General features: G+C 36.9%; 1 protein-coding gene across 6 annotated transcripts in view; it reads left to right on the top strand.

Annotated features, from left to right (window-relative positions):
• Sgf11 (SAGA associated factor 11kDa) overlaps positions 1-12900 on the top strand; it is a 431536-nt gene extending 418636 nt beyond the window's left edge. For all 6 annotated transcript variants that reach the window (XM_071663261.1, XM_071663260.1, XM_071663262.1 and 3 more), the window contains one exon: positions 6991-12900. In XM_071663261.1, the coding sequence (XP_071519362.1) occupies positions 6991-7278 (288 nt within the window). In that variant the 3' untranslated portion in view covers positions 7279-12900. The remainder of the gene's footprint in view (positions 1-6990) is intronic.
• The last annotated feature ends 1636 nt before the right edge of the window (positions 12901-14536 follow it).

Raw genomic sequence — 14536 nt, forward strand, 5'->3', positions numbered from 1 at the left:
AACAGGTGAGTAAGCACAGATACAAGTTCAGGGGCACACACAGTGCAGAAGGATGAATGCCATTAGGACCTTAAGCTTTGCTTGCGTCCTGAGAGAAAAGCACTTTTCGGACAGTCTGAAAAGAGATTACGGGAGGGACATAGGATTAGTAAGAGGAGCATGAAGGGGTGAAGGAATGTTAAAGTCATCCAAGGTGGAGTTAGAGGAGAAATGGGAACCAAAGAAAGTTTCTCTGTCTACAGGAGAGATAGCTGTAGTACCATCAGAGTGGAAAGGTGAAGGACAGAAGTTGTTAGAGGTGCCCTCAGCTTAAGACCAGAAAGACCTATCAGTGGATTATGAATATAGGAACCCTTTGCCTCATGAATAACATGTTTAAAGTGAGTACGGGCGGTGACAAAAGCTGAATGGGAGCCAGAGGAAGGAGCATTTTTCCTAGCCAGATATGTCTGATCTCTTCCCTGAATGGCCTTAGAACAGGAATGGTTAAACCATGGATTGGATGAAGAGGTCGCCTTGGAGGAAGAGGGGATAATTGTTTCCATTTTAGAATAACCTCTGCTTTGCATTTGGCATAGACAGAAGCATCACCACAGGAGACAGTAATTTACCCACAGAAAGTCTGAAAAGGAGTTACTTAAGTTATTCTGGTCAGCTTTGTTGAGGTGCCAGTATTTATGCTTAGAAGGGGCTGCTGGAGTAGGAGGTGCCATTAGAATAGATACATTTATGGGAGTGCAATCAGATGAACCAATTGGGGGCAAAATTGTGTACTTACAGCAGGAATGATGAGAGGTGAATTACAAATCCAGAATATTAGGAGAGTGGTCACTACAATCAGGAATATGAATAGAGTGGGAGATAATTTGCTCTAAAGCATTGAAAATGGAGAATGTGAGGGCTTCAATCCCCCTGCCATCCATATGGGAGGAATTCAGCTATTCTCTATGATGAACTTGGAAATCTCCAAGATAAGTGGATCATGGCTTGTGGATGAGAGGATGTCACAGTCTTGTGGCAGGAATTTAGATTGTCGAAGAAAGATATAAAATTTGTAGAATTAGGAGAACAGTAGGCAAAACAGGAACAGTGTGGTAGTTGGGGGACAGACCCTGAGCCAAATAACATCAGAATTTGGGGATTCAAGGTCATTGAAGAGTGCAGCAGGTGTTTTGATGTTGGAATAAGCACAAACATCCCCTTTGAACTGGAATCATGAGTGAAGATTATAATTGGATGTAAAAAAGGAGTAATGAAAACATCATTAGACAACTGTGTATCAGAGAGAAGCAAGATATTAGGAGAGATACTAGATGGATGCTGCTCAACAGAGAGATTACTAGAAAGACCATGAATGTTGGTATAGTGATTAGCAAAACAAGAAGGTCTAACAAGGGGAAAGGTTGTGGGAGGGGTCATTACTACTACTCCCAGTGCCCTCCCTCTCATTGTCAGACAGAAACTCAGAGATTTTTAGCACCTCATGATGCCAGGGATTAAGGACCATAGATTTGTTGGACTCAGTCATGATCATACCTTGAGAGAGAGAGAGAGAGAGAGACTGTTTTGATGAGACAGAAAGTAAGATCAGCATTTCTAACATGGAGAGTGTAAGATGGTTCTGGACACCACTTTAACACTCCTCAATCAAGATGGTAGTACCACCTTGGTTGGCTGTTGTCAATAGCCTACTACCTAATGGGTTGCCCCAAGGGTAGGGGAGGTGGCGGGGGGGGGATATTAGGAGGGGCCAATAGGCTACCACCTGAGCCCTCTCACTGATGTTAGGAATTAAAGAGGTGATTAAAGAGAAAATGCATCAAGGTTATGTGCAACAGACTGTCACACATTCTTCTGATGCCCTGCATCCCAAACTGAAGCTGGGTATTGGGAAGGTTTGTGATGGCTTTGTAGTGAGCCAGTATGCAAATGGTTGTCAAACTGCACGTGGAGTGCTGGCGTTCTGTCCACAAACACGCAGCCTCTATTTGTCATGCATAACACTTGACCGCTTTACTCAACCCATTTTTCTCAACTTGAGATTTTCCTGCAGTAAGCATTTGTGCTAGCCCTGCCTTTTGATGAAATGGTAGGAGCAATGGATAGAAGTAGTAGACAGGAATGTTAGGTAGAAGTAGTAAGTAGGCGCATTAGCTGAGAGCATTAGGTAGAATTAGTAGGATAGTAGGATAGAACATTAAGCAAGAATATTAGGTAGACTCATAGAAGTAATAGATAGGAATGTTAGGTAGAATTAGTAAGTAGGAGCATTAGCTGAGAACATTAGGTAGAACTGTTAGGATAGAACATTAAGCAGGAATATTTGGTAGACATTTTGTAGTAGTTGGTGGAAACATGAGATAGAAGCCTCTGAAAAACAGCGCTAGAGTTGTCCTTTGCCAGAGGCCTGTTAAGAGTGAGGCATTAAGAGCTAAGAAGTGACACTGGATTTCTAACCTTTGTGGTTAACTTGGCAGACAGTGGAGTAATTGACCACAGCATTTTAAATTTTCCCTGCATTCTTCTTTATGTTGTAGATTGTGGATTACTAAAGCTGTAAGTATGCCAAAGCACTGACCCACCCTCACCAGCATCAACACATTGTAAGATTTCTAGCATTGTTTCTAAGTTCAGAGGTTCTTTTCTGTTTAATTGCTGGGTGTGAGGTAGGAGATGTTGTTGGATGTATGTATGCATACTGTAACAAACACAAACACAGTGGGTTACAAAAAATCACATTAGCAGATATACCCAAATTGCACAAGTGTGCTGATCAGCATACAACGGTGGTAACTGCAAAACTGACCCATTGGCAGGAACATGGTGCACTCCACATATAACCTACACTTACTCCACCTGCACCCTCGCAAAAGTTTTGGTACACTTCTACTGTGCTGATGCTCCCTATTCCGCATCAATGCAATGTAAGATTTCTAGCTTCATTTGTAAAGTCAGGGAGTTTCTCTTCCATTTAAGCTCACATTCTGGGGTAGGAGACATTGCTGGATGCTTGGATACCATATTTACAAACACAAACACAGCAGGTTGTAATAAAAATCACAGCACAAAATGATGGTAACTGCAAGAATGACCCACTGGTGGGAATGGGGCATGTTCCACTTAGGACCCATGTTCACTCCACCTGCCAATGTTAACAGAAGTTTTGGCATACTTTTAACTGCACACTCATTTTGAAATATTTAACCTATTTCTAATTAAATGCAATACTAATGCATGAAAGCAAATAAGAACTACTAAATGCCTCGATCTTCTTGTACTTGGTGATGCCAGTTGTCATGCCAGTGGTGGAAGTCCTTCATAAATACTGCCTTGGACTCACCATTAGTCAGTCTCTTACACAACTCCATCTTGTAGAGGCTTAAGACGTTCCTCTTGCACTTCTTTATAGATGCTGACAGCTCTGAGGAGTTGTCGGGTTATTGCTGAAGTGCTTTAAAGGGGCCGTTGTCCACAATAGTAATATAGTCTGCACAAAATACACAAATGTGTAAGACCAGCACACAAAACCATGCCAGAGAGCACATGGGGGACAGTAAACAATCACCAGCACCGGACAACACTGGGTGTTAAGTACACTTATCGCTGTGGCTCGGTGCTCAGATGATTTCAAATATTTTTACATAACTTTTTAATTTTTCTTATCTTTTTTTGGATACTGGGAGGTTCCCAATTGAAATTGAAAAATGTACATAAGTTTGAACATTGAAATTGAAAAATATACATGGGTTTGAACAGTTCATTGTCTCGAGTTCAAGATAGAAGTTTTATTTCGGTGTGATCATTAAAATTTTCTTTGCCCTTGAGTAGTGTTGGAGCAAACATTTTGACAGCTATAACCTTTGCTGCAATTTAAGCTTTTAAGTCTGTGGCATCTAGTAAACTCATACAGTAATTGGGATTTTACTGTGCTGCCCTGTCATTGTTGACAATTTGATGGATTTTGATCAGCTGAGTGAAGAAAATTAGGGCAAGGATATTGAAACATTTTCTGAAATACCAGTAATTGTTTTCTGACTCAACTGTTCCCCCACTTACTGTAAGTTGGGTTTTTGAAAGCATAAAACTATATATGGCACACTTATAGCCAACTATTAGAGGCAGTCCTTGCTGTATATAGCACGTCAGCAGTCAGTAAGTTAAACTTACACTCAAGCCCAGCAGCCTGATCTCTCTGTTCCACCTACTTACCTTAATTTTGTTCAATATGCTTTCAACTTTCTCCTTTCACACTCACCAAAACCCTGTCACCAGCTTCTGGAGTTTCTCCCTTGAGTCAGTCAATAGAGCTGTGCCATCTACCGAAAGTAAAAGATTCACTTCCCATGCTCCCAAACCCCCAGTATATTACCCCTTGCTCTAAAACCCCAGCACTTACCTCCCTCTTACATTAAACAACTTTGATGATATCACTTATCCTTAAGAATGTGATCCGTTTTCACTGAAAACCACCCTGATCCCTTATCCTACTCAATTGTTTGACCTTCTTTCTTTGTAAAAACTTTTCAGTCCATTTGGTAACTTTCTGCTCTACCACATATTCAGAATATTTTCCACAGACCCTCTCTGTCAGCCCTATTATACACATTCTCCAGTCCTTAAATGCCATGCACAGTCACTCCCTTTTTCCAAGTATTTCTCAAACAAGTTCTTCAGAGTATACACCTGGCCTGCACTTGCTCTACCTCTCCTTAATCCATAATGACCCCTCCCTGTCTGATGTTTTGTGCATGACACATTTCTGTCCATCACCATACTTCCATATGCTTTGCCAGGTATACTGAACAGCCTTATACCTCTGTAATTCAAGCATTCACTCATGTCCAACTTGCCCTTATTTACGGGCACCATACATGCATTCTGCCAGTCCTTAGGCTCCTCACCCTGGACCATGCAAATGCTGAATATCCTCAATAACCAGTCAACAATGCTGTCTCCCCTTTCTAGAGAAATTCAGCTACAGTCTCATCTCCTCCTGCAGCATTGTCACATATACAGGGCATTAACCACCTCCTCTCTTTCCAATACGTCTCAACATGACTCTTTCACTCCACATGCCTTGTTGTCCCAAGCACACCACATTCACTAACCAATCATCTGATACATTCAACATTTCTTCAAAATGATCTCTCCATTTTTTTCACCTCTTTGCCTGTATCCATTTCTTCGTCTGCATCCCACATTGTTACTCCCATTTGTTCTACATCTGAACTATTATCCTATCCTCTCAGAAGTTAATCTATAATGTTACCTCATCTCTCAGTTGCTTTCTTTTTTAGCTCTCCTACCATTTTGTTGACCTCCTGCGACTTTCTCTTGCATACTTCCCAAGTACTCTCATTGCTTCCATATAGGCACCGTTAGTACATTTCTTTAATCTCTTTTACAAGCAATCCAAGTTCCTAATTCCACCAGTCACTTACCTTTCTCAAAATACTTAGATCATACTTAGATCATAAATGGATGCATTACCTCATCTCTCAGTTGCTTTCTTTTTTAGCTCTCCTACCATTTTGTTGACCTCCTGCGACTTTCTCTTGCATACTTCCCAAGTACTCTCATTGCTTCCATATAGGCACCGTTAGTACATTTCTTTAATCTCTTTTACAAGCAATCCAAGTTCCTAATTCCACCAGTCACTTACCTTTCTCAAAATACTTAGATCATACTTAGATCATAAATGGATGCATTGCTAATGTAAACACATTCCACTTCCATAGTTATATATATTCTTTCCCTGTACTACTCTCATTCACATTCACCATTTCTTTTACATGTGGCATTTCATCTTTTCCGAAAGCTATTGCGCATGCCTCCACCAAAAAATGATCAGACATCCAACCTGCTATCACTCTCATGTTCATATCTACCAACCTCGTTTTATGTTTGTAATTAACCCCAAATCCAGTAAAACCCATTGGCCCACGACCCCACTTACTTATGTACTCAATTTTCTTTTAAATCCTTGATTGCTTGTGGGAGCATGTATTCTCTGCTCTTCCATAGTTTGCATTTGAATAATTTGATCATAGCAGTGGGGATGTATTGATACAGGCAGAATCCTAAAAAGGGAAATGGAGATTACCCTTCAAATGAGGGATGTTATGGAGGTATCAACCATGGAGTTCCACCCCTCCAACTCTGCCTGTAGCATTACCACATTCTCTGCTGCTGCCCACACTTCACAGTGCTATGGTCCTTCACTTACACCAGGCCAAGTTAGAAAGTAAGTAAAATAAGAAAGTATATAAGTTGATCAAATACGTAAAGCCATAAATAGTCATGTGCTAAGCTTAGCATAATTGTGGGCAACACTGTAACTGTGGCTTATGAACTCAGCAATTGTGGCCTGAAATTTTTTAAACGATGAGCACAAGTACTACATGAGTATTTTGCTACCCAAGTGGAGTATAGAATTACAGATTCCTTTCTTCACTCCATTGATAACCAGGTGAATTACTAAAAATCTCCCACCTCTTGTAGTCTACTTCATTCTGACCCATAGACTTTACCCCCTAAGTATTCCCTACCTTTCTTCTCCTTTTCCTCTTCACCTTTTGCTTTATTCAGACCTAGAAGATCCAGATTCTTCTTATCAAACATATCACCTGTTTATCCCTTCTTCTCATCTAGGTTACTTCAACACACATTCAGACACCCTTGCCTGAGCTTTTGAAATGTCCTTGCTTGGCTCTTTCTTCAGTTCCTGTGTTTGAAAAAGAATAATACAAGGTAGGGAGGGTTTCCAGCTCCCCTTTTTTGCCTCTTTAAACACATGGGAGATAGAAGTATTGCTTTCTTACTGCCCTATCTACAGGGTTAAAGAAAGTGTGATTTATGTGAATTGTATTGTGTTATGTGAGAGAAATGAAAAGAATGTTTGTGTTTATGAATTAAGTCCTAGCAGTTCCACTGAACATGAGGCAGAAGTGAGGGACAGCAAACTGGTATTTAACTGTTATAAATCTTTAGGTTTTGAATGGATCAGGAGCAGAGACCACAACTCGTGCAGCCGATTCTACAAGTCGTGGTCTTGGTGATGCAGAAGACATTCATGTGGACATCGATGGGCTAGATGATGGTCAGCTTGCTTCATCTTGGGACAATGACCACTCTAATACAACTTCCCCAGCTGATTCTACTTCCACAAACAATTCCACTTCATCCTTAGCTAAACGAAGTGGAAGTAAAACTAAGAAGAAATCATCATCGAAATCTTCTAAAAGTTCCAGTAGCAGTCATGGTTCATTATTAGACTGAATAGTGCTCTTCAGTATCCATATAGCCTACTCTTTCATAGCTTTAGATTTTCGGAATAAAGAATTTGTTCATATTAGCATAATACACACTGAAATATAACTTACAAACATAGATACAAAGTTATTTTCTCATGTTACTTCATATCAATCTTACAAAGTACTTGTAGTTGTTTTGATACAATTACATATCTGTGACTGGCAAAGACCATAGTGGAAGCATGTGGAGAAAATTTGCTGAGATTTAACATGATCTTCATGAAGCTTGGTAGGTTGCTTACAATGGATAGCAGATGGCTTATGCATTGATTCTGTATGTTTTACATAGAATACAGCAGCACTGAAAGGATAATTGAGAGAATATATATTTAGAAAAAATTTTTATTGAAACAGAGGCAGCAAATATATTAGAAAACTTGAAAGTGAAACAAAAGTGGTAGGAGATAGTGATTTATAACAAATACACATAGTCACTGCTTCATGTTGGAAATGTATTCCTGGAACACAAAGCGTAGTGGAATCATTGGATAATCAATCTCATTTTACCATAAAGGGTTATGTTCCTACGGAAGATCTCAACCGAATTTTCACCCAAAAAATCAAAATGCCAAGAAACATGCAATGCATTACAGTGCTATTTTTCTCATTTAAGTCTAGCTTAAAAGTGTACTTTAGTCCACAATCAAGGTATGTGCTTTCCCCACAAAGATGAATTCTTGACACACTGTAGTCTCTCTTGGCTGGTCATACAAAATGAACCAAACAGATGAGTCGTTGGAGCTGCTTAGAGGCCTCAGTAACTCAGTTATCACATGGGCACTTGTCTGCCTTTGCAAGGAACTCTCCATGTCTTTGGTGCCTATCCACACCCATAGCACCCACTGCCACATCCATATTGCCAGTCCAGTAAATAATGTGTTTTCTTAAAATAGAAATGCTTAAAACTTAATTCATAAGAAAAAATAATGGTATTGAGTTTTTTGTGAACTTGATTATGTCGCAAAACATTTTGCATGCATAGCATGGCCACCCTACCATATGATGTATTTTTCCAAAACTATGAATGGCGGAATAACTACACCTTAATTCCCAAGAATTTTTTTCTTTTAAATTTCTTAGACCTTTTAATAAATAGAAAAAAAATATTTCACAGTTTTTATACATATTGAGAGAAGAAATGCATACTGAAAGGGGTTAATCTAGGTAGTTAGATGAGAAATACAGCTTAGGATAATGTTTTTAGGTGAAGTACATTACTCTAAATACAGGTACATTACATTGATTCTGATCTTTGATTCAGGCACTCAACATTTGCTCTTTATTTTCCAAATGTTTGCCTCTGGCATGAGTTATCTTCGATGCACCTAAGGTGTCATGTTGGAAGCACACTGCCTCACTTTATCAGCATGCTAAGGCTTTGTTCATAATGATGTAGAAAGCATGCTAAGAGTTTTGGCAATATCAACATCACATTGACCAACATCAAAGCCCTTCAAAAATGTCTAACTTTACTTTCGGGGTGATACTTTTCCAGCTCTTCTTCCTACAAGCACATAGGGTATTTTCCACTCATAAAGGGCTTAAGGAGTTTCCACTGAAGCTTTTTTTACTTCTCCATGAACAATGTACATTGTAAGTGTGTGCCAGATATTAAAGCACTTGAATAACAGGGACTAGATGTAATACGAACTTGTCCTTGTTTGACAACTGTGTATCACTACTGATTTGTTGCAAAGAACACTCACATAATGAAAATAAGTAAGAGACAGTATTGCAGAGGGCATTACTGAAAACAGTGATTTCAATGTTATGTATATATCCTCAAACTGCACCCATGAGAGTTGCTAGAATTGATAAGAAATTAATGCATTGGCCATATTTTGTTTCTACCTGAATAAACTATATCAGAATGATGCTAATTCTTGGCAGATCTTGCATGCACATTTCTAGTATGGCTCTGACTAGTCACTGTCATGTTGTTGAGAAAATGAAACGACCATATTTATTCAGCTGGAATGAAATGATAGCAAAAAAAGATAATCCCATAATACAGTAATCTTAGGTGTATGCAATATTTCAGGGTGAATTATGATGAAACCACTTTAAATACAAGGTATATGATATTTTGAGTGACAAAAATATGACAAATTAATATGAAATGCAATGCATGTACAGTATTTTGTTTGTGGAACACAAATAAAAATGAGACCAACTTGTCAGAAAAGCTGTTGGTGAAACAATCTGCATGTATTGAGCTTTATGACATGCAAAAAAAACATTTTATCCTAAACTTTCACAGCTGAATTTGCAAAGCAGTTTGGACCAATAACAGCAAAAATATTTGATATATGTAATTGTTAATATGAACATATGTGAGTTTGACATAACACTTCTGTAGAAAATGCTTGTTACTTGTAAAGATATATATGGAACTAAAGGGAGCATTTTAGTTAAGCTCATATCTAGTACTGCCATCCAGTTTATATTTTCTCACAGCTTGCCTTTACAGTTTTGTGAAAACTGCAATAAAAACTACAGCTGACAAACATTATTTTGGTTGGTAATACTGATTGTGAGAAAGTCACGTAATCTAGTGATCCCAAAAGATGGGCCTATTTTAAGATATTCAGCTGAAGGTAGAGCTGCTGACAGGGTACTCAGCAAAGGTACATATTATAATGTATCTTTCACATCTCAATTAATTTTGAAACTTTATTCACAGATATCATTGCTCTTTGACATAATTCCTCTCTCATTACAGTGTTATGTATGGAGCTCAGCAGGTAATGATGGTGATATTGGTGAGGTCATAATGTATCATATTTTGTACTTTGACTTTAAGGTCTTGCTAATCAGATTGCATATGTTAGCAATGTGCTTATGTATGGGTTACATTGTTTTCATTGATGTACTGGTTTATGAGGTATTTTGAGGTGCTGCATCCATAATACACAATTGTTTTGAAAAGAAGATAGAAGTAATGATAAAATAAAAGGGCCCTTATAATAATGATGCACGCCTTTTGGGAAGTAACATATAGACAGTATAGGAGTGTAGTTTCTTTCCCTCTGCTCTAACACTATACTTGGTGGAAGACCGCTTTAAATGTTTTGTAAATAGGAAATCACATATGGTTAAGGTACAAACGTATAAAGTAACATTAGCACAAAAGCATTAGTACATAAATTAAAGCAGATTTTCAGTACCTGAGGAATAATGAAAGAACATGTAAGAAACATAGCAAAACCAGATAATTTGTGGTTAGACTTCATCAGTCCTTGGTGAAATTGTTGGTGGTTCACAATTGTATGTGATATACTTAACCTCAGCGGAAAGGATCACAAATGAAGATGATATGCTTAACCTCAACAGAAAAGATCATAAATGAAGATGAAAAAAAAAAGATTCTAGCAAGAACAGAGACTGATGCTTCCACCAGTCATTAGTTGGCTGAACTCACCATGTAACATTTCTTTGACAGAGAAAAGAGAGAGAGAGAAGGAAAAGGAAATTTATTGACAAGAAAGAAGCATAATGCAAGACCAGCTTATTAATACCAACAGTATATAAAATGGCTTACATCTAGTAATCAATGAGGCTGCCTTTACTTCCAACCAGATTTCGTAGGTGCAACTTTATTTCCACTTTGTGTCATACCCACCTATGTAAGTGTAACATATGATGATCTGTACTTTTTGTGATCCATTGTAGTTGCTCAGTTTATAAATATTCAGTAATTTATTGAAATCAACTGCCCCTTTTAGATATGTTTAGATGATGTCTAATGTCATCCATGTTATTCTTGTCACCTCCACTTCCTTTGTTCTCTTCCCTCTTATACTCTACCATTATTCCAATCAGGGAAGTTTTAATAGAACTCTAAGCCTACAGACTTCATACCATGTTTTTGGTTGACTGTCCTTTGTATTGTTTTTTCAAATTAGCAGATCATTTTTTACAATGTCTGTGTTCCACCAAGAATTTTATTAGGGAATGATGTTAACTATAAGGTCTGAAAAAAAAAAGCGTCCAAATTAATTTTGCTTGTATTATAACCGATTTACTGAAAATTCTTTTGTCTTCAGTTACTTGTCTTTATTTGACAAGATTCCACTATTTTACATGACATATTTTGTTCAAGTCTTTGTGTGACAAGATTTCATAACTTTATTTGACAATATTCTGTTTGCTAAGTTACTTGTGTGTCTCTCCCCCACTTTATTCCCAATTTAATTAATTTTAGGGTTCATTTTGATGTCAGGATTTTCTTTCATCATTGTATTTAATTTACAAAAGGTATGAAGGCTCTTCAAGAGTATTTAATTTAGATTTCTTCTTTCTTGAAAGTCCTTTCAAAATTCATTTAATATTTTTGTATATAATATGTTTCATATATGCTTTTCATGACTTATGGCAGCTAATTCTGCAGGTGATAACCCTAAAGCAGGACATCTAGCAAGGTTGAGTGTACATCTTTTGCAGTAATATTCTTTTACGTGTCGTGTTTTGGGTAAATTTCTGTACTTAACCTAATAGCTTTTAGAAATATCTCTCATACATAGGAGGGGGTGTTAGAGTTGGGTCCAACAGTACAATAACATGTAATGTGACTTGTTACCTGTTACCTTCAGCATTTAGGATGGAGTTTGCTTTATGGTTCATGCTGAAAGCTAAGGGAGTTGCCATCATTTTTTATTTAAATCTGATGGGGATGTAATATTAGAAATGATAACATAGGTTTAGGAATCAATTGCACTTGTATCATATCTTGAATAGAAAATGCTTTGGGAAATATTGGCTGACTTATAAGGTGGAAGTAATAAGTATCTTTCTTGCATTCTTACTTTTTTTTTTGAAAAGTTGTAAATGATTTAGAGGATTTGCACAGCTGTATTACATATATATAGGAATTATTTCTTGTTTTGAGTTCCATTAAAATCTTCAGCTTTTAGATGAGTGCAGGTAAACTTACTAGGTTGTTGCTGAATGTTGCCATTCATTTATGATGATTTTTTTATATTACACTATTTGAAATACTGTAGTTATTTTCTTTAGGTTTATTTAATTATGTATGGGATTGCTAGTTCAAAAATTCTTTACAAATTAACAAGAAATAACTTGTTCATCAATAAAGAGGAAAGATTACAATGGTTACTGGAAAACTACTAATGAAGGTATTCATAGCTATTGCATTTTATGTCTTTGTCTGTAACTCATTAATTCTAAATTGGTTGCATCTTTTGTTTTTGTCACTAACTCATTAAAACCTTGATTATTTTTTCCTTAAAAGAATGATAATATTTGCATTCATGGAGTAATGCATCTGTGTTATTTTTTTAAGGTGTCTTAGCAGGAGTGTGAAGGATAGAATAGAATTGAAGTTATGGTAATAATGCAGGGATCAAGGAATATCTCTTGATTTAGTGCTGAAGGTAGAGAATGGAAATCTGTTTAGAAAGGACCAAAAGAAAGTATGTATTTTAAGAATGAGGGTCTTATTTTATTTTTTGTTTGGCAGATATATTGTATGCAGATGATTATGAAGCCTTTTGTATTTGTCTGTACATTATACTGTAATAAGAGCTTTTGTGCAGGAAAAGTAAAAAAAAAAGTTTTTAAACTGTAAGTACTGTAGTTTCATTTTTCAGTGATTGAATTAAAATGTACTTGGAAAGTTAAAACTCTGGAGGGCTCTCATATGCTGCCTCACCACCTGCATGAATAACCAGGATTTGGTCGAGGGAGTTACTAACTTACTACACTAATGACGGAAACCTTAAAATGAATAGAATGCGTTAAAAAATTGTACCCTAGAGAATTTTGAGTTTTTGAGGAATTTGGATGGTGAATTTGATTAACAATGTTTTTCGAATTCTCATAAAACTGATTACAGCTGTTTTAGATTAGTAAGTTTATTATGAGAGTGATGTACATTTTCTAATGAAAAAAAATTTATTTGATAATGTAAAACAACTGATAACTATAATCAAAGAAGTCTTGTCCAGGGTAATAAACTACTATGCTTTTACAATTTGACAAAAATTTCTCTAGCATCATTTGGTTCAACATTGTTTTGATATAATGTTGAAGGTTTCAGTTATAGACAAAGGTCCACACTAACAGCTGTACCTATAGAAGAGATAAAGTGAACCAACATTGCAATGAAGTGCAAGTGGCTCAAGTTATGAAGTTAGCCTGGGACTATTGATAAGTCATACCACTTCTGACTCAACTCTGTCAATTAAGGATAGAGCTAGAACCACTCCAAATGTAAGAGCAGTATTCCATACAAGGACAGATCAGTCCTGTTTACAAAATGGAACAACAATTGGGAAGAAAAGAAATTTTAACATATAAACAGGACACCCAGTTTTCAAAGGCAGATTTAGTAATTTCTGTAATGTGAGGTTTCCAAAACAGAATGGACTTCACAGTAATACCAAGTATGTTCATTGAGTCAAGAGGTGGAATTACAGATCCCTCAAAGGGTAGAGGAAAGTTGTGAAGAATTTTCAATATAAAGATGGCTAGAAACTGGGTCTTAGAGGCATTAAACTTAACTAGATTTTGTCTACAAGATGAAAAATAACCAATAAACTTCAGAATGTACAATAAAAAAGTACAAAAGTGATCAGCGAGTGGCAGATGATGCTACTTTTCATGCCATTTTTATTTCAACTTTGGTGCTGATGGTGGATGACATTCTTACAATATTACCAATCTAAGTTTTATTCAGCCCTTAAACAATGAGTGCAAAGCATGTAGTATGGACTACTAGGGTCTGTGGGCACAACAAGAAAAGGAAAACTGTTACACTGGAAACAAAATTAGAAGTGATAAAGAATTCTAAGACTGACAGCAAGCTGTGGACACTGGAAAAGCTTTCGGTTTGCAACCTAAAACTGTACAAACAATTTGTAGTAACAGAAAAGATCAAATCATGAGATGAAAAAGTATAACATCTTTAGCTGCTACAAAGTTAACTCAGAAGTAATATAATGGAAAATATGGAAAGACTTGAACATTTGGATGGAAGATCACCATCAGTGTAATGCTCCATGTTCATTGCTGACCAGACAAATGCTCCCAGTTTATTTGAAGAGCTGAATAACAAAATGGGTGTTAAAGCTAAAAGTGAAACTTCTGTGGCAAGTCATGGTTGGTTTGAGCGCTCAAACTCAGACAACATACAGATTACAGATGAGTCTGTGAGTGCAAATGTAGAAGCTGTTGCTGCGTACCCATCATTACTAGAAACATTA

Source organism: Panulirus ornatus, chromosome 7 (assembly GCF_036320965.1).
Source record: "Panulirus ornatus isolate Po-2019 chromosome 7, ASM3632096v1, whole genome shotgun sequence".
Taxonomy (NCBI): Eukaryota; Metazoa; Arthropoda; class Malacostraca; order Decapoda; family Palinuridae; genus Panulirus; species Panulirus ornatus.